General features: G+C 38.0%; 1 protein-coding gene across 1 annotated transcript in view; it reads left to right on the top strand.

Annotated features, from left to right (window-relative positions):
• DYNC1LI1 (dynein cytoplasmic 1 light intermediate chain 1) overlaps nt 1-19,840 on the top strand; it is a 30,310-nt gene that overhangs the window by 508 nt on the left and 9,962 nt on the right. The window contains exons 2-7 of the mRNA XM_063325250.1: nt 76-149; nt 11,067-11,183; nt 12,922-13,152; nt 16,530-16,699; nt 17,721-17,814; nt 19,449-19,584. Of these exons, the coding sequence (XP_063181320.1) occupies nt 76-149; nt 11,067-11,183; nt 12,922-13,152; nt 16,530-16,699; nt 17,721-17,814; nt 19,449-19,584 (822 nt within the window). The remainder of the gene's footprint in view (nt 1-75; nt 150-11,066; nt 11,184-12,921; nt 13,153-16,529; nt 16,700-17,720; nt 17,815-19,448; nt 19,585-19,840) is intronic.

Raw genomic sequence — 19,840 nt, 5'->3', positions numbered from 1 at the left:
GTGAGGGTTGGGGGGCCGGGTGGGAAGCGGGACCCCTTCCCTTCCCCACTAAGCCTTGCCGTCTCTCCCCGCCAGGTCCTGCATCCTCAGCGAGGTGTCCACGCGGTCCCGCTCTAAGCTGCCATCGGGGAAGAACGTCCTCCTGCTGGGTGAGGAAAGCATCCTGATCCCTTCCTTAACCCTCTCTTGGGCCTCTGGGGCTTCTCGTGTTTAGTGCCCGAAGGGAGCAGGGGGCTGGAGGGTTTGATGGTGGCAAGGTGCTGGCTTAACCCTCTCGCTTCTTCCTCTCGCATGTTTTTCCTTCATTTTGGATATCCAATATCCAGAGATGCTTTAGATGTCCCCCCTCATCGTAGGTACCTCGCCATAATACCCCTAACTGTCCTTCCCCCACCCTGGTTCTTTAGGTGGAGGTGGCTGGGAAGGGTGGTTCTTATTGTCTTTCTCCCCCGATGAGTGTTGATTTCGGGGTGCGTGCGGACCCCTCAACCTTTTCTGAAACCTCCCTCCTTCGTGCGACCGGTGCCGGTCCTTATGGTGTGTCACACAAGCACGAAAATTGCTTCCGTGGCCCGTACGGTATCAATGACGGCTGCTCCCTGTTGGCCGGAGGGCGGGGAAGGCTGTATGGGCGTGTTGGCTGTGTCCTGCCCACATGCACCGAGCTTGTCAGCAGCAATACCATCAGCAGCAAGTTGTGCAGCAGCAGCATCGTTTACTGCTGCTGGTTTTCATTGTGTTCTGTTATCTCCACCCAGTGCATTAGTCCAACCTTGCGTTGGGCAAGGATTAGGAGTTACAGAATGGGACTTTGATTGGGCGATAATGAGAGACCCAGCTATTATTCAGTGTTGAGGGAAAGAAGAAAAATGATACGTCAAGCAAAATTAAAAGCTTCATGGGGGAAGGGGAGAAATGGATGCTCTCAAATGTGTGTGTGCATGTATACATATTATTGCTATTACTATAAGTGGAGTTTTTTTGGCTGAAAGACTATGAAGTGCTATTACCAGTAGACAACTTAATGAATCCGAGTGAATGTATTTGTTAATCAGTTGCTTCTTCCCTCCTTTGCCAACCTCCCTGTCCCCGGAAAGAACTGTGTGTTAGTATTTGGAAACATGGTTAAAACATAATGTAGATATTGATGTGGACTCTATGTGCACTATGATTCTTTGGAGTCTTGTAGTTTGTACTCTCTTGAGATTTTTCAAGTTACTTGTTTTCCAGTAATCCTAAAGCAATCGCCGTGACACTTTTCTTCCTGTTTTGATAAGCTGAATGGTGGTTTAAAACTGATTATGAAGGAGAAAATTGTGCAAGGATGGTGGGATGGTCTAGTGAACCTGTTACAATACTTACTACCCTTTAATTTGTTGCTTTTTATGTTAAGTAATTAAGTAGGATATTGAGATTGGAAGTTCTATTGATATTAAAGAAAGGAAATATAATGATTGACAGCTTTTTATGTGATATTTTAAAACTAAATTGGATGATTGTTTGTCCTTGTTGAAGTTAGAAGATTATTCTTCAAGCTGTGATCCTTGTCAAGAAGATAACACTCCTGTTTTTCCTTTCTGTAGTGAGGCAATCCTTAGTACTCAATAACTGGAGACTGTGCTTTCTTCAGAACTAGAGAGGGCACTGTAGAATGTTTCCAAATGCTCATCATTAGTTTATGGTGTTTAATCTGTTCTATAAAATTTTTCTTTTTACCTGCTTACGTAGAGCTTATAGAATGACTTAATGTAACACTTTTTTTTTTCTTTTTTGACTGATGCATATTTTAAAAGATGTGCAGATTTGTAGCAGAAATTCTAGTTCTTTCATAGGAATTGTGTTTTCCAGAAAGCCATGGTCCAAGGAGAAAAAAAAAGTTTGGCATGTATTTAGGAAAAAGAGCATCAAATCTGAGGACTGGCCAATGAGGATTGTGGCCATGTTCTTTATGAGAATACCTAATTCATGTATTACACTTTGCTGTTCACTTGCAAGTCATGATGCTGCTCCTGAAGCACACTGGCACAGGAAAAGGAGAGGTCTTATGCATTCTGTATTGGGCAGATTCAGTATGTGAAGTTCTGTCCCTTCTGATTCTTGAGCTGTGTGTTTGCAATTTCTCTGTTATCTCACGTTTCTTCTGTTTTTAAGCTTTGTTCCTTTAAATTGTGTTATACTAGCTTTTGTCGTTAATACAGATCACTTCTTGCCATGACTATTTTCAGTTTCATCGTTCTTTGAATACTTTGAAGCAGGAGATGTAAAGCTGACCCAGGTCTTGATAGTTTTCACTCATTTTGTGGTAGACAAATACTTGCAGTATAAACAGTTGTATTGGTCAGAACTTCCCAGCTGATACATGATATATAGTGGCAAATGAATGCTTATTTTCAATACAAACTGCATAAAAAAAAAAAAAATCCCCTAAGCCTGCAACCCATCCCCTGCCTCCCCCAAAAAGAAAAACCACAGAAAAAAAAAACATCCAGAAAAACCCACCATTTAATATTCTTTTGTTTGCTAGGGCAAGTTTTCTAATTTGCCTACAGCATTTATATTTTTTTTTTTTTAAACACTGCATATACTTGTATGCCTAGTTTTTCTGGGAACCTGGCTATGTCTGGCATGCTAATTCTGCTATTTCAGTATTTAATTTTAGCTATGTTAACATCTCATTTTTAAGAACCTGGAAAGCCATTCAAGACATCACAGAAATAACTAAAAGGAAACTGGAATGCCAAATGTTAATCTCTAGATATGGCACATAGCTTTGTGAAAAGTGAAGGTTAACATATAATACTGGTAATTCTCTGCTCAAAATCATCCAAAAAAATTTAATTAACTTAGGTTTACTTCTCCAAAATTGTTTTATTTAACAGACATTTTCTCAATAACTATTTTTCTGTGGCAACTTTAAACTTTGATTTGCACTCCATGTAGCATAAAAGCATTTTTCTGTTCTTATATGAACAAATAATAAAAATGCAAGCTTTCCTAAACTTTTATGTAAGGGAAGTATGCTCTGATTCCTAGGCAGTTCTGTCATAGTGACTTTAGCTACCTCATTTAGCAAACTATATCAGCAGAAAATGTAACACGTCCATGCTTTCTTAAGGAAATTGGGTGCTCTCAGTGACATTTCTAGCTACTTTTTGCGGATAGCCAAAGGAATGTGAGGTTTTTTGTTGTTGCTGGGGTTTTCTTCTTTTTTTCTTTTTTTTTTTTTTTTTCTCCTGAACTGTCTCTTCTGTTCACTTTTGTAGTAAAGGTAGCTGATCAGAGGAGATGCTTTTTGTTGAGCGTGTTGAGAAGACTGATGCTCATAACTGGAAGCTCTCTTGTTCATTCCCTTCCTGATATATCTGAACCAGCAAGTGGAATAGAGAGAGCAGCTAAGAAGTCACCATTGCAGGCTACAGATGGAATCCATAGTGCTATAGAGTGTGTGAAGGGTTGGATTCAGAGACCTGAACTAATCATTTATCCAATAAACTGCAGCATGCATTCAAGCAGTAATGTTCAAAGTCATTCCAGGATGCACAAGAAAACAGGCTCCTAGCTTGCAAGTGAACTGAATATTACTTTCTATCTGGCTTTATATTTCATACATTTCTCTGTCTCTGAAGCATCGTAGGTTCTTTGCCTGCAGTTTTAATGATGTCAAACCATCCAGTGACACATACACCTGACTCCAAGTGTCTTGTATTGCACACATATGCTGCTACTGAATCACTAGCGTTTCGGTTTTCTTTGTGCGTTTTACCCCACTTGGTGATAAAGGCTTTAAATTTAGTGGGCAGTCAGTGTTCAACTGCCTTGTTGTCCACATTTTCTCTTTACCCCAGACATCTGACTTTGCAGGGCCAGGCCTGTTTGTTTGAATCTTTGAGCTCTGCTCCTGTCCAGTGGCTGTCAGGATGCTTGAGAAGTTTCCACAGTCTACAGCTAATTCACAGGTACACTTTTCTGTGTGTACATGTATTGGGAATGGCTGTTATTGCTGAAAATGGTACATCTTGAAGAGCAGTTTTAGCTTGCTACCCTCTTTTAGTGGACCCATGGAATGCAGTGAACTTCAAAATTAAGTTCTGATACAGCAAATTATGTCATAAGAGTATATAAAATCAATATAAAATCTGCTTACATCTAAGTAAGCATTTAGAGTTACATTTAAATAACATTGTATAGTGTACTCAACACTATAAAAATTACTTTTCCACTTTATTTTTTCCTATTCAACTAGTTAAAAGTTTTGCTGTGATCATTCTGTCTTTACAGCCAAGTTTTGCTTCAGTCAGCAGAGTTATACTTCTAAAGTGTCAATTGTTGTGATGGGGCATTGACCTAGATAAAATTCTAATTGCTTGTTTTGCAGCTACATTTTTTGAGAACTAAGTAGTACTCCTTTGTAGTGTCCTTCCTGCTATAGTACCTTTCCAAAAAGCCTGAATTACATGGACATTGTGTAGTAAAACTTACTTAGGACAGCACAGAAAGTTCTGAAATTCTTGAATTGCATTTATTTTAATTTGTCTCTGCTTTGCCAGAGGTGCTGCTAATTACTGGATCTATCTCTGAAATAGCTCCAAAGGTGAGGAACGGTGAAAAGAATTGTGCCTCTGTGTTCTCCAGGCAGGTTAGTGGCAGGAGTACTGATAAAGATGTCCCTTTGATAGTAACACGAGATTCTTCTATTTTGGTGGTGAACCTGGGTGAGATACACCAGATGACTTACTGCTGTGTTAAAGGAGAAGACTTGCATTAGAGAAGTATGGTCTTCATATTCACTACAGAATTTTCTGCAGTATTTGGCTTTCTTTGGCTGTGGGCTTCTCCAAGCATAAGTAACGCTGTTAGTGTCATATCTGTTTCCACAGTCAGTCTGCATATTCTTGTGGTGCAGGACTTGACAAAAGGCTTGCTGGAACAGTAGTCTACAGTCTACTTTTTGTCATGTTGTAAAGCAGAAGTGCAATTAAGGTGCTCCTTGGAGAAGTTATTTAATTTTTCAGTGCCACAAAGATGCCAAATTAATCATATGTGAGGGGAAAGACTTATCTGGTGGAGTAAAACAAACTTAGAGGAGGATAAGTTTGGTTGGGTTTTTTTGTCCAATGAGTAAGTCATAATTTAGTGGCAAGTTATTTGAAGACTTGATATGACCTACTTATTGTGAACTTCCATGTTGTTTAGAGGAATTCCAGGGAAGGATCTCGTCAGCGTAATTAATTTTGTTCTTAATTTCTCTGAAAGCAAACTAAATTTGGCCTACTCTGATTATTTTGGTCTTGTTCTGCAAAAGGCATAGTATAGTATGTGTGAACTAGTCTCTTTCAGTCATATGTGGCTGTGGAAAAGGCAGTTATTAGCTCGCGAGAAGTATTTTACTGTGAAAATAGCTATAGTACATATGCACTTGATTCTAGTAGGAAGACAACTCTTATGTCTCTGCTCCACTGTATTAGCATTGATAAATTCCATATGGTGTGGAACAGAGATCACTCTCTGATTCTGGGAAGGCCTCTTTGCCCTGTTTGATAACTCAAGATTTGACTTTGATGACTTTGTTCTATCGTATGTAAGTGAGGTGGATTTTTTCTATTAATAAAAACATTCAATGTTTCATGTTAGAAATATCAGATGTTGTGAATTGTTCTACCCAGAAGCTGGCTTTTGTTTTGTAAAAAGTATAAAGCTAACTCACAAAAATATGCCTTTTGGGGTGGGGCGGAGCAGAATGGGTTAATTAGGACCATTATCTCTAGTTTTGCTTGGCCTTGCTTGAACATATTTTTTTAGAGATGAGTTGTATAATTCCCATATCAAGCTGAATTTTAATAGATGGTTTTAAAAAGCAAACAAAGAAACTCCCTCAAGGAACCAGTAGGATTATAGATTACACGCAATTAAGTGCATCCAGGGCTTTTCAAAGAGCTGCTGAAAAAAAAAATAATCAGAGCCCTGGATAGAAGGGGGGCAGACCAACAATACTGATGACACAAAAGAAACCTTCTTTGCCTTGCCATATTTTAAACATGCTTTACAGTGGAGAAACAATTTAAATAAAAAGTCAAAACTTGTGTCTGTCCTGGAGATAACACATTGATTGCTCTTCCATTTACAGACATCTGCGAGAAGTAAGAAATGTCTTGTTTTGAGACAAATGAAAACCTACTTCTGTTTTCGTCTTCTAAATTGAAAGAAATGTGGAAATAGCATGAGTAGTAAATATTCTTAATTTTAAAATGTTTCATTGAAAGCTTAGAGAAGGTCTGTAAGAGAGCCTAAGTTCTCTCTAGTGCAATAGTTTATGGTTGAATAGTTTAAGTAGCAGGTCATAGATAAGTGCCTGCTTGCCGGCATCCACCAAAGGCGATTCATTCACCTCATTGCCCAATCCTTCCCATCTATGGGTGACCGTTCTGCTAAATTCTGTATTGTAGCAAAACATTTAGTGATACTCCATTTCCTGCTCAGTAAAGGTACTTTTTTTTTGCCTGGAGTAGTGATAAGGGAGGAGGCTGGGCAGGGTTTTTTATTATGGCTTCCTGTATCTTTTGAGGGAAACAAGAAGGGTGTCAGCAAAGTGTGGTTTGTAGCCAGAGCAGCACCTTGGACAGAGAAGCTTTGATGAGCACAACCCCAAACTTGAGGAGCTGCTCATTAGAGCAGTGAAGTGACAGCAGTGTAGGGAGGAAAATGAAACAGCTTTTACATAGCGGAGTATAAGACTTTCCATTTTGTTAACAAGATGGTGAAACACTGTGTATAAGCAGATTGGTTTGGCTTTGTTTCAACTGCTTCCTAGCCTGACTTTTCTGCAAAATTAAATCTGTCCCTCTTTCATTGGCGTCAGCTTTGATGTATAGCACTGCTTGCTAGAAGCATCACTTCTGTTTCCTCACAGTAGTATTAAGTGTAAGTGCAGTTTGATATAATGGAGAATTTTAGTTCTTTAGGATTTACTCTGGAAAAGGAGGGCCTTTTGTATTACTTGCAAAAGAAGGATGCAAAATCTTAAACTTGCAATGATCTACTTGATCATATAGAATCATCTACAATGATTCTACTGTGCAATTCTGTATCAAGGATTGTGTGTCAGAAATGTTTTGCTCTGTGAGCTTATATATCAAAGTAAATTGTTAATTTGATTATCACACAGTTAGAAATGAAGCGAAAGGATTGTGGATCTGAAAATTTTGGAGGGAAGGCACACCTTTTTGAAGGTGCACGAGGCTCTATTTTATATATTGCTTCAGTAGCACTTTAAAAAAAGAATTCTGTTTCATAATATGCAATGATGTTTATGTCTGAGGAGTATGAAATTTCCCTTTTGTCTGAAATTAAGCAGCATTAGTTTTTCACGTACTTTAGGGATATACAGAGACAACAAAGATAAATACGCTTAAATGTCTTGGGGTTTGTAATTTCAAATGCCATAGTGTATATATGTATTCTTATTGAGAATTATCCATTAAACCTCACATAGCTAATAGACTTTAATTTCCTCACAAATATTTCCCCCCTCCTCTGGTGGAAAGAAGCTTCTATACATATTAAAGGCACTACAATAAAGTGTTTGAGTTTTGAGAAGTCTTAAAAGCTAGCATTGCATGCACTTAGAATTAATTTGCTAATGAGATTTGTAATAACTGTTCAGGAGTTTTAGATAAGCACTGATTTAAGATAAATTTGTATTTTGATATTCTTGCTGAAGCAAGAATTATACTGCTGCTCTTTCCCAGCATAACTCAATATATTCAAAGTGTGTTGACTCTTGTGTTTTACGTTGAAGACTTTAGGTAAAAAGAAGTAAATTAATAACAAGGATACAAATACTTTTGCAGCTGTCACAATTTTAAAAGGTATGTGCAACATACTAAAAATAGAAAGTAGAGGTAGATGGAATCTCAAGTTTTAGCATATTCTTTTGGCCAAGGCGGTCATCTTTTCCTTCCTTTTTATGATACATTATGTGGGCAAAAAGGAGGAAGTCCTTATGTCATATATGATGGTCCTGTTTTCACTTTGACAACTTTTTCCATAATACTGGCTCTAATTTGTCTCAAATCTGTTGAGAACTCTGGATGTCCTGTGGAATAGGGCACATTCAGATAGGCATCTATCTTGCACCCTTGCAAGTGAGTCGTCCTAGTTGTAGACTAGTAGGTTTATGCGTTACTAACTTGTTTTGGACCATTTGTCAGTATTGCTTCTCACCCTTTTCTCCAGATCTTTTGGTTTCTCGTATATCATCTGCAAATTGTACTATTCTCTTCATTTACCTGAGTAATTAATGAAAGTAGTACCAATCTCTTCAGACTTCACTGATGCATTATTCTGGCTTTCTAGTGAATGATGAGCACTGCTCTCTGCATGCAGTAACTTGTATGATATAGTTATGTATGTCAGTGATCCACCTACCTGATCTTGGTGTTTTGAAATGGGTGGATATTTGCTAAGGAGAAGGGAGTACAGAATCCTCTTCACAGAAGAGATTAAATTTAAGTAATTTTATGATGGAAGGCTGAAATGACGGCTCTGTGTGCATATGTGTCCAAAGGTACTAATTTTACATCATATCAACTTGTCTTATGCTGTATTGATAAAATTTCTTTCTGTAGATAAGTACTGGAAAGCTTGAGGAGGAAAAATAAAATTCCAGCACTTATTTTGGCATAAGATACTCGCTTCACAGTACTGGACTTCAGTTTACTGCAGGCATTTGGAAATACAGGGGTGCAGAGGAAATCATACAACACACAGCTAGAATAAATAAGGGGTTCGTGGGATGTATATTTCAAGTTTGCCTTTATTGTTTAGCATGAGCAATTTCAAACAATAAAATTGCATAGATGTTATCATTTGTCTAAATATGTTTCAGTTTAGACTGCTTAAGTCTATCTTTTGTCATGTTTAGAACTTTTCATAAACACAGATGTTTCTTAGACTTTAATGGCAGCCACTTTTGTTAAGAACTGGTAGATGTACTTTTGCAGAAGATACTAAACTTTCCCAGTGCAAACAAAGTGTAATCTTTATTGCCACCTATGTGAAACAAACTAGCATGCAAGAGAACTTAGCTAGAGGTCAGTTGTTCTGAGAAACCAGGAAAGCTGTTAAGTGCAACCCCTCTTAAAAAGGAATAATAAATATTTTTTGTCTTACCTTTTGAGCCTTCTGCTGGCACATATTAATTGAAGCTGCCTGTTCAGAAAGGTAAAATAACAGAATGAATCACACAGAAATTGTTGGCAAAAGTAATAGCAACTTCAGCAGCATAACATGTCAGTGCAGCAGCTCTTAATAAAGTCTCCCCAGTTATTTGTAGATGACAAATTTAAGAAACTTGGTTAAGTACTTAGGTGAGGTCAGAGGACAAATTGTAATTTTATCTCAGGTGACAAAGCTTGAGTGCTTCACTTCTTGGGCAGATTTTTTATTTAAAACAATATTCTTACAGGAAAATTAAAAGCTTGGCATGTGAATAGAAAATAGCTGTTTTATCCAATATCTATTTAAAATTAGCTATAATTGTTTTCTTAAGTGCATCTTGATTTAATGTAGTTAAGTAACTAGCAAACAAACTCTTAAATGTTGAAAAAGTTAAGTGAAAAATTAAGTTGTATCAGTTTAACTTCTCTATACTTAACCATATATTAAACTTCAGTTCTGGTCCTATTTTTTTCTCTCTTTTTTGATCCTCACCCCCCACCCCCCCACCCCCCAATGTCTTTTCATTCCATTGAGTAGAATCCCCCGGGCTACTTTGATTAAACAGTTTTAGGCTTTCTGGTAATTTCTAGACTATTTGTGAAATCTGAAAATAAAGCTGAACTCTAAATTGAAGACTTCATGTGGTAATCTTAGAAATGGTATGTTGAGTAAATTCAAAATCAGTCCATCAAATTATGATTTTTCTGCTCTTTTCTGTGGTTATATCTGTAGTCTTTTTAATGTAGCTGTAATGTTGTCTATAAAGTCATGGTCAGTTCCCTTCAAAGGGAAAACTTTATTATGTTTAGCAGTGAAAATTACTGTCCTTGAACTCTTCTTTGCGATGTAGTTAAAACAAGTGTTTATACTTTTCCTGTATAGGAGAGACTTGGGCAAAAAAAATCCTCTGTTTGGCATAAAACTGATAAGGTACTTTTTCGTAACCTGGTTTTAATCTTAATTTTATGACCTGTGAGTGAGTTCCAAGAATTTTTTAATGTCTTAACTGTTATGCGCCCATTGTACTGCCAAATTAAGAGTTGCAAAACCCTGCTTCATGCTCAAATTCAGCTTGGTTGCTCTTTCAAACTGGAAAAACTGCATGTAGAGTTTTCCAGCTCTGGGACATGTTTAGAAATAGAAGTTTTTCAAGAAGAGTCTCTGGCAATAGCTGAGGTGTTCACACTGTGCTTATGCTGTCAAGGTTGACTGGTTATCCCAGCTCCCTTTGGAGGGGGGGGAGAGAGAATAGGAAGGAGTGAATGGATCTGGATTGCAGGCCTGTCACTGCATGTGTACCCAAATACACATGTATTGTAAGGCAGCGGGCTTACTGTTTGTCATCCCTTTTTAAGGTTTCTTTAGACCTGTAACAGAGAAAAGATTCAGAGAGACCAACCCATAAAAGCTAAGGAAACAGATTTGCCTTACTGAGCCTGGTGGTGTGTGCTGTTGGATTATGAGAGTTCTAAATCATATTCTTCTGATTCTAAGATGAGCTTACTGTGACTTTAGAAAGACTTTGTTACCACTTTGGTTGTAGTTGAAAGACTGAAATTGTTGAGGTGCTTAACTACCCCTTAAAGTATCTTTTTAAAGATATGTATAAGAGCCTATTTCAGATAGGATAGTTAGTGGCATAATTGCCATGTTTATTAATAATTAGAAATAAGATTGAAACTGAGGCATGCACTGTGAACAGATGGATGAGTTGGGCAAAGTCTGCTATATTTCAAAACTTTAATGAGCTCAGTCACCCTGTTAGTATATGGTTTCCTTCTTGCCCCAGGTGGTTTTTAATAGGTAACTGTGATTAAAGATTGAGTGGTATTTAACTTCTGTCTCTCCAGGTGAAGATGGAGCAGGTAAAACTAGCTTAATAGGAAAAATTCAAGGAATAGAGGAATACAAAAAAGGAAGAGGAATGGAGTATTTGTATTTAAATGTGCACGATGAAGATCGAGATGGTAAGTTTGTGTTTCTAATAATATCTTAAACCAGTTGGAAAGCAATGGCTCAGTAGAGTAATATTTGGAATGACAGTGGGATGTTTTGCTTTCTTTATAATTTGCAGGAGTCCTGCTTAGGCTATGAGTGATTTGTATCATGAGGAAGTTTCTCAGTGTAATTCCTTTAGGGGATACCATGAAGGACTACTTAAGTGGTAGGGGAGGAGAGGAACTAGTTAAAAGAAAAGTCAGAAAAGACCAGGGAGGCAGTCTTAGCTGCAACATTCAGAATGGATGGCAGGCAAAAGTGTATTCCTCAGGCCTAGAGGAAGAGGTGCCCAGACTCTTGTCTTGCATCTCAATTATTGTAGCAAGTATTTATCTCTTGGAACATACAGAGAAACCTTTGTCTTGGTGGTATCAAAATCTGCAAGATTATCTAGAATCACAGAATGTGTTGGGTTGGAAGGGACCTTTAAAGGTCACCTAGTCCAACCCCCCTGCAGTAAGCAGGGAAGAGGAACATATATCATGTATTGATGGGTAGGAAAATGTGCACAATGCTAAAGGAGATTTTAAAAACAAACAACAACCACCACCACCAAACCAAAAATTTGAAGGAAGGAGAGAGTAAAGTAGACGCACGCTGTGTTTCAGCTGTCTTGAGTGTTGGCTTATGGCTAGAAGATAAAGAAGATGCTTAAGATCCAGACCTGCAGTTATGGAATGGATAATTGGTGCTTATATATGGCAGAACAAGGGAAGGAGTTCGACCAGGCACTGTAGAAGTGCAATGAATTATCTAGAGGCAATACTTAGAGGGAGTGGGGTATGAATAAGGACATACTGGGAGCTGTAGGGAAAATGAGGGCTCTTGTCTATAGTACAAGAACAAATATAGAGAGGAGAACCAAAAGAAGTTGGCTCCTTTTTTTTCTGAAATCACCTGCTTCCTGACTTCCATGTCTGGCTATCAGTCTTAAAGATGCCTTGACCAGTGATAAGAGGATTGGGAGTTTGATCTAAATGTCTTCCTCAGAACTTCTGTAACAGGTAGTAAAAACTTATCTGAAGGCAAAATGTATTTATATTAAGCTATTTTACTTTGAATCGCCAGCTCTTCATTTACTACAGAAGTGTCTCTGAATATTGGAGTATGGTGGTTTTTGGGGAAAAAAAGCAGTGGGATGGTCTATTTGTATTGTGATTGTCCTCTTGCAAATCTGAAGAATACCTTTCTTGCCTGCTAAGTCCATCTAAATAATTAAAAATTTGCAGTTCTGCTCCAGTTTTCTGAAGGGCCAAGGTACATTCTGTTCTTTAAGAGTTATATAGGTATATCACATGGGAGTTTTGAAGGGGAGATGGCAGTCCTTGGGAGCTAAGCAGACCAAGGGCTGAGAAGGGATGGCTGAATTCACCCAGTTTTCCCCTTCTAAGTTGCATCTTGAAGAAAATGTTTTCCCTTTCTAAAACAGTGAACATTAATTTTGGAAATGTTGAGTGCTATCTCTGTATTCTCACTTTCAGGTAATGTATTTCAGATCTTCAATTACCAGCCATTAAACATCAGGGTTTGGAAGGGGGGGGGGGGGCGGCCTCCATAAGCTGCAGTTTGCTGTGTTGTTACGTATGTTTGATAAAAAATGTCATCTGCTTTCTTCCTGGTATTTTACATGTCTAAAGAAGACGTAATAGCCATTATGTAGTGGACTGTTTCAAGTAAGTCTCAAAATGTTTTTTCTTTTTTTTGTAGACCAAACAAGATGTAATGTATGGATTTTGGATGGTGACTTGTATCACAAAGGTCTTCTTAAATTTGCAATGGAGGCAAGCTCTCTAAAGGACACTCTAATTATGTTGGTAGTAGACATGTCTAGGCCTTGGACTGCACTGGATTCTTTACAAAAATGGGCAAGTGTTGTAAGAGAACACATTGACAAGTTAAAAATTCCTCCTGAAGAAATGAAAGAAATGGAACAAAAGCGTGAGTATTCTGCAAATACGTAGGAATCCATTTAAATCAAATATGCTTAATGCTTTCTGCACCATTTAATCTCTCCATTGCAGTCTTTCTCATTCTTTAAAAATGTTCTTTAAAATTAGGAGTTGTCAAGCTTCATAAAAGTCTCAAGTAGCTATATGAAAAGTGCTAGTATTTCTTTCTAACAGAAGTACCTCAATTGGGGGGGGGGGTGGGCAGGCAGAGGGAGCTTTCAGAACAAACACAGCTGAGGTCAGTTTACAATCTTGCTTCTTACAGATTTTGCTAGATAAGAGTCTCCCAAGTGAAAAAGCGTATTGGCTTTCAGGTTCTTATTTGCTTTATGTTAAGGCAAGTCACTGCATCAGCATCTTAACAGTTCCTGTAATTAGCCAGTCTAAAGAATTTGGGACCTGTTCTCTGCCTACCAAAAGTGTAAATGTTGAACGGATTCATGATAGTGCGGTAATGTCTGGGCCCTTTCTACTTGAAGAGTTTTATCATTATTGACACTAATGCAGCTATGTGTTTGTTTTGGCATAGTTATGATATAGCTCTATCGGTGTCTTGTCTTTTTAGTTTTAAACGTGCAGAACCCAAAGATTTTGCAGGATTCCTTAAAATATCTGACTGAACTCACTAACATCGTAGCTCCACATTACTTTTGGGTAGCCTCTGTATTTCCCTTGAGGTACTAAAACATTAGTCTCACCTTCGTTTCTCAGTGAATTATTACAAGGAAGACCATCTGAGAGAGCTGTGTATTAAGATCAAATAGCATGATTAAACTTTGTTTGTAAGTCTGAAGTTGCTCTCTGGAACTGCTACGTTCTTAAGCAACTGACTGCCAGATTGCTGAAGAGCTTTTTCAGAAATGCAGGTTTTAGCCCTGCTGTGATAAAGTAGCCCATAAGGGTGACAGTTGTAGATACTCTGGAATGGGGGTGGTGGGTTGAGGAAGGTTGGTTGTTTTGTTTATTCTTTTGAGATTCTTCTAAGGGAAGCATCATCCTTGAGAACCGTATCTTCCACAACAACAACTTTGTTTAGGAGGGAGGAGCTGAGCTCTCTTGTGTGTGTTTTTTGGTTTGGTTTGTGGGGGTGCGTCTTAGTGTATGTGTATTAAACACTCCCCCAAACAGTTTCAGGATAGGATTTTACGGGATGAAAGTAGTAAGGACACAATATCTCCGTTATCAAAAATGTGTAGGCTGATAGTTTTGCTTCTTTACTGAGTGAGTGAACAGAACAGTGAAACTCTGTAAAATCCATAAAATTTAAGTGATGAAGTAAGTCAAGAAAAGCAGCTCCTCATTAAAAGTTTTGTCTGCTCTCTTGTTCTTTTATCATCTGATCTAATTCTTAGAGATATTGATGGTCTGCCTGTTGGGTATAATAGAAGCCCTGGACAGAATCCAGATATGACTGGAAGCTGGTTTTGTTTTGAACCTCCTGTGATGTGACTTCATGCATTGCTAGGCGGGCAGCAGCTTGACACTGCCAAAAGGAGGAGGGAGGAATCTTGCTTGCCTGACTTTTGGCTACGTGGTCCTACTTTATTCTTGTGTCAGGCTCAGTGCTCCTGAGATGCTCCTGTGAGCTGATTTAACTTGCTAACAGGACTGACATCTACTGAGGGTTTGTGTGTGTAGTTTTCTGGAGGTATGCTGCTGTGTTTGCCTTCCAGGTCTAGCAGCTTTACTCTACTCAAAGACAGATGCTGTGAGGACTAAAATTGGTATGGGAAGGCATTGGGGGATACATAGCAGCTGTGTGTGAAGGGCTGGAATAGCTGCTTTGTCACTGAGTTCAGCTGTGTCTAATGAAGCCTCGTGGCCTGGTCACTCTAACTGTGTCTCTAAGGAAGACCCGAGATTGTATTCCACAGTCTTTGAGCTGTGATGTACTACATCAGTCCTCCTTCTTACTGTTTTCTGTACTTGCATAAATATTAGTATGTCAAGATCCTACAATGGGAATTTTAGGAAACCACTGGAGGACTTCTAGCACTGAAATAGTGTGACTTTTATTTTAGCATGCAATTATCCCAGAATAACCAGGATGCTGCGTAGAAAAGATTCCCCTGAGTGGCTGGCATATTTTAGTAAGAACTCTGGGTTTAAAACATGGTTAATTTGGGAGGCTCTCAGAAGCCCTCAGACCAGACTGAAGTAGCAACATTCCCTGAATAAGAGCCAGAGTCTGCTGTTATAGTAGAGATGATAATCTGTGCATGTGCTGCTCTTTGTTACTGTGAACTCCAAGATCTGTAGAAAAGTTGAATAATCTTGGCCTAATACATCTTTTTTCTATAGGATGTTGAAATAAGTCTTGCTCTGTTAATTCAACTAATGCTTTCCTAGGTATAAACTCAGAGAGCTTCAATCAGTTTAGTGGAGGTAGGGGTGGATTAACATCAATCAGGACAAAGCAGTGAGAATGTACTGGAGTAGTTAGCTGCTCCTGTGCATGATTCAGCTAAATTGTCTTGCTGCCTGATTTTTTTTTTTGGCTGAATCAGGATGTGTTACTCATGGAAAAGTAATCGGTGGGTTTTGGTAGAATCCTGTTTCTACTGTGTGAAACAGGACATGTGATGTGAAAGGTACAGACATTTTGTGACTAATATTGCATCCCTAACTGTAGGAATAGTAAATGACTGCGTAGACGCTTGGGGGTATGCATCAGAACCTGACAAGAGAGTTATACTTGTTAACTTAACCTTTTTTCTAATTCTTGATGTATTCTGACTTACCCTTCTTGCTAAATTTTAAAGTACTATCTGATCTATTGTAAAAGCATACCAAATATTTAATATGCTATTAACCATTATAAAGCTAGTTAATAACTAATGTTTGTGTATTCTATTCTTTTTGCTTATTACTACTGTAGATTCACTATACAGAGAGAGGGAAGTGTGGACAAAGGGGTTTTAGGTAAAACCTGGTATACAGTAGTAGCTGAGCAATATGTGTAAGGCTTAATTCTGTTTATTCTAACAAACTGTTCCATTTATTTTGCCAAGAAGAATGCAAGGAAACTTGTATCCTTTAAGAAACCTATCAAGCAATAATAGTTAATAGTAACTGCCTGGTGATTCCACAATGATAAAATAATAATGGTTTAACGTTGTCCTTATGGACAGTTTGATCTGGTCATGTTCTTCTGGCTGCTGTTCAAGCAGATGCCAAACTTACTAGTTTTCTCCTTGTGCTGCACAGAGCAAACAAATAGTCAGCCCTCGGTGCATGCTCAATTTTTTTCAAAATAAAACAGCAGAAGTACTATACAGTCAACAGTGCTAGAGATCAATGGCAGTGGAAATCATTGTTGAAATAATAAAGTAGCTGATCTTTTAATATAACTCTTTTTACTTTCAGTGGTAAGAGACTTCCAGGAATATATAGAACCAGGCGAGGATTTTCCAGCTTCTCCACAGAGAAGAAATACTTCATTACAGGAAGACAAAGATGACAGTGTGATATTACCCCTGGGTGCAGATACACTAACATGTAACTTAGGCATTCCAGTAGTAGTAGTTTGTACAAAGGTTTGTTTCATATTTTAGGTTTTTTATGTATTTTATTTAAGCAACTCTGTCAATTGTGGATTCGGGGTGGGGAAGCACATGGTTCTTAAGTCATTCTGAATACCTTGGATAAGAATTCTTTACAAATGTTTAAATGTGGGGTGTTGGTTATTTTCTGGAAGCCCTGTGACTGCATGTAATTTGGGAGTAGTTTTTTCTTTAGTTCTACCAGTTTTCAAGGAATTAAGGAATACCTCAGATCTGGTTTTGTTCATAGAAGTGAGCTAGTCAGTAAGCGACTAAAATTCCCCTTGATCTCCACAGTCATCCTTATTCTGCAAATAGTGTTTTGGTAGGGTTTGGGTTTTTTTTAATATTTCTGATTTTTTTACAAAGATGAATATATATTAAGGTTCTGGTTAGTAAAGTGCTGCTCTATCAACTTTCCTCAGTTCTTAGGGAGTTTCTGTGATCTGTTTTTGCTTTCTGTTAGATGTGTAACCATATTATTAGTCTGAAGAAAAAGTGGTATGGTTCTCTTGTGGCTTGTTTGGGGTTTTTTTTGTTTTCTTCCCTCCGCCCTGCTGGCTCTTCAGTTCTCATTGGCATTAAGCATACTGCATTTGCAGCCTCTGCTGGCCCACAGTGAAAGAATAAACCTTTTGATGCATATGCTGTTCCTTCACTGGGAAGCTAATCCTCTCATTTGAAAAGCACCTTTTTTCTCACCTACTGGCTCTCCATTTTTCCTCTTTCCCCCACTGTGCCACTCCCTCCCCCATTTTTGTTTTTTTTTTTCCTGCTTCCACATTTCTTGCTTTTGCCTCCCTTTGCAAAGGACTAGTTAGTAATTGGATAAAAAAAAAAACAAACAACAACCCACCACCATTTTGTTCAATTACACTTCTAAACTATCTCAGCAGGCTTTCGTTTTTTCTCTGCACCACCCACCCCTTTCCATCCCCCTTGCCCAGTTGTGAACTGGACATGTAGCAGCACTGCTATTTCAACAGATAACTTAATGTTGTGTTTATCTTCACAGTGTGATGCCATCAGTGTTCTGGAAAAAGAGCATGACTACAGAGATGAACACTTCGACTTCATTCAGTCACATATCAGACGGTTTTGCTTACAATGTATCCTTTAACACATCATAAAGATGATAATGACTCAGTTAAATCTTTGCATTAATTATGACCAGTTTAAAAGAATATTTGCATCTGTAACAAAGTAGTATGCAAGTCCTTTAATGTAACTGTCAGTTTGCTTCAGCTACCCCCTCAGACAACGTTGAGTTAAACTTATTTATTTCTTTTTACGGAGCTGCAAGAGTCTAGCATGTCCCCTTACCATGACTTTCTTTACTTGCCTTTGTTTCCATATTTAGGAGTCTGTTTGCAAATCAGCAAATCTTGGCTACAAGATCCCTAAAATAACAACAACAAGATAATTCGTTTAAGTATGATCTTGCTTCAGGTGCACATAAGGCGTGTTATTCTTTTTGATGCAGTCTCTTTAGTCTTCATTAATTCCACAGGATGAGGTGATGAGGGAAGGAAAGAAGCGTGAATTGCTGTAGGGAAGATCCGCTGGCTTCTCTTGTGTTGGTACAGAGACAACACATATAAGATGTCGCTGGGCTATTATTATTTTTAAACTTAATTTTTTTTTAAAAATAAGTGTATAAAATACTCTTTAGTGTTGTTTAGTCAGCTAGACCTGCTGAGATCTGGATTTCAGATGCCAGTAATACCATATTGTGTCATCATCACTCATGCTGTGGAAAAGGGAAGTTTAAATGCTACTGGAGAGACAGCAGTTAACAGATGGAAAAATTAGTTCAAGAACTTGAGACCTCAGTTGAGTACCAAGATGTCACTTCCTTCGAAAGGCTTCCAAGACCTAATTTTTCAAAATGGAATTGTGGGCAATTGTAATAAGTCTTGTGGATGGCGGAAGACTACGAAAGATTAGTAGGAATTACAATCCGTGATTGTATACGCCATGTACGACTTGGAATTCTATTCTAAACTTCACTGAATGGGAATTGTATCCCATTATAATAACCTTCTTTTAGAATTTGAATTGCGTGCATGTAGAAATAAATAAGAGGGTTTGCATTTTTATAATCCCAAAGTAAAACTTACTCAAAACTTCTTCGGCTGTTTTTATTAGTCCTGTGGATAAGCTGTGTTAATTTCATACTGAACCACGCTAGAATACGAAGCATTGTCTTGGTCTTTCAGTAACTGATACACAGCACAATTCATTTGTCTTAATTTCGTTTGAAAGCAGATCGCTGTATAATGTAAGAACTTGCTCCCCTAATTTAAAAACCCAAGTAGGGAAGTGGAAGATCTTTGGCATTTTTGAAGCTACTAGTGTTAATGCTGTAGTGTTTGTGGTGCAGGATGGGATAATGACAAGATATAAGGATATGGCATGAAAACTTTTGTTCACTAAAAGCAGAAGACAGTTTTGAAGGTGTCAGAGTGAAACCATTGGTATTGTGGGTTTTGAAAGTGAGAAGAGCTTGTACTTTACTCTAAAAGCAATAGTTGAGTTGGTCTAAAGCATATGCAGAAAGACAGACTTAAATTACTAAAGAGCTTATTTAAAAAATTAAGTGTTGAAAGTTGTCTGACATATTTGATTTTGTATTCCCTCTCTAAATTCTACAAAGTAGATAACCTTTGAACTAACAAAAAAAGGTCATTTTAGTATCTCTTACTAGCTACTAAACTGAGTTTTCTTTAACAAGTTTATTCAGATGGGGCAGCGCTTATTTACACTTCAGTAAAGGAGAACAAAAACATTGATTTAGTGTATAAATATATAGTCCAGAAGTTGTATGGATTTCCTTTCAATGTTCCAGCTGTTGTTGTGGAAAAAGATGCAGTATTTATGTAAGTAATCTGCATTATTATGTGTATATAGCTACAAAATGTAGTTGTGCAAGACCCTAAACAACATTTAGAGCCTTTTTTTATGCTTTTTAAAGTTCCACTTAACATTCTCATGCGTTGGAGTTTGAGCGCCAGTGGATGAGATTACAAATACTTGTTGCCCCAAAGAGAAATGTTAAACCCAGAGATTTTGCTCTTCTCTGTTATGGTGAACCAATCTGTTAACCGGGTGTACTAATCAATGTACTTGCTTGTG

Source organism: Chroicocephalus ridibundus, chromosome 2 (genome assembly GCF_963924245.1).
Source record: "Chroicocephalus ridibundus chromosome 2, bChrRid1.1, whole genome shotgun sequence".
Lineage (NCBI taxonomy): Eukaryota > Metazoa > Chordata > Aves > Charadriiformes > Laridae > Chroicocephalus > Chroicocephalus ridibundus.
Note: the sequence above shows the minus strand (reverse complement) of the source record. Positions and strands in the feature narration are given on the sequence as shown.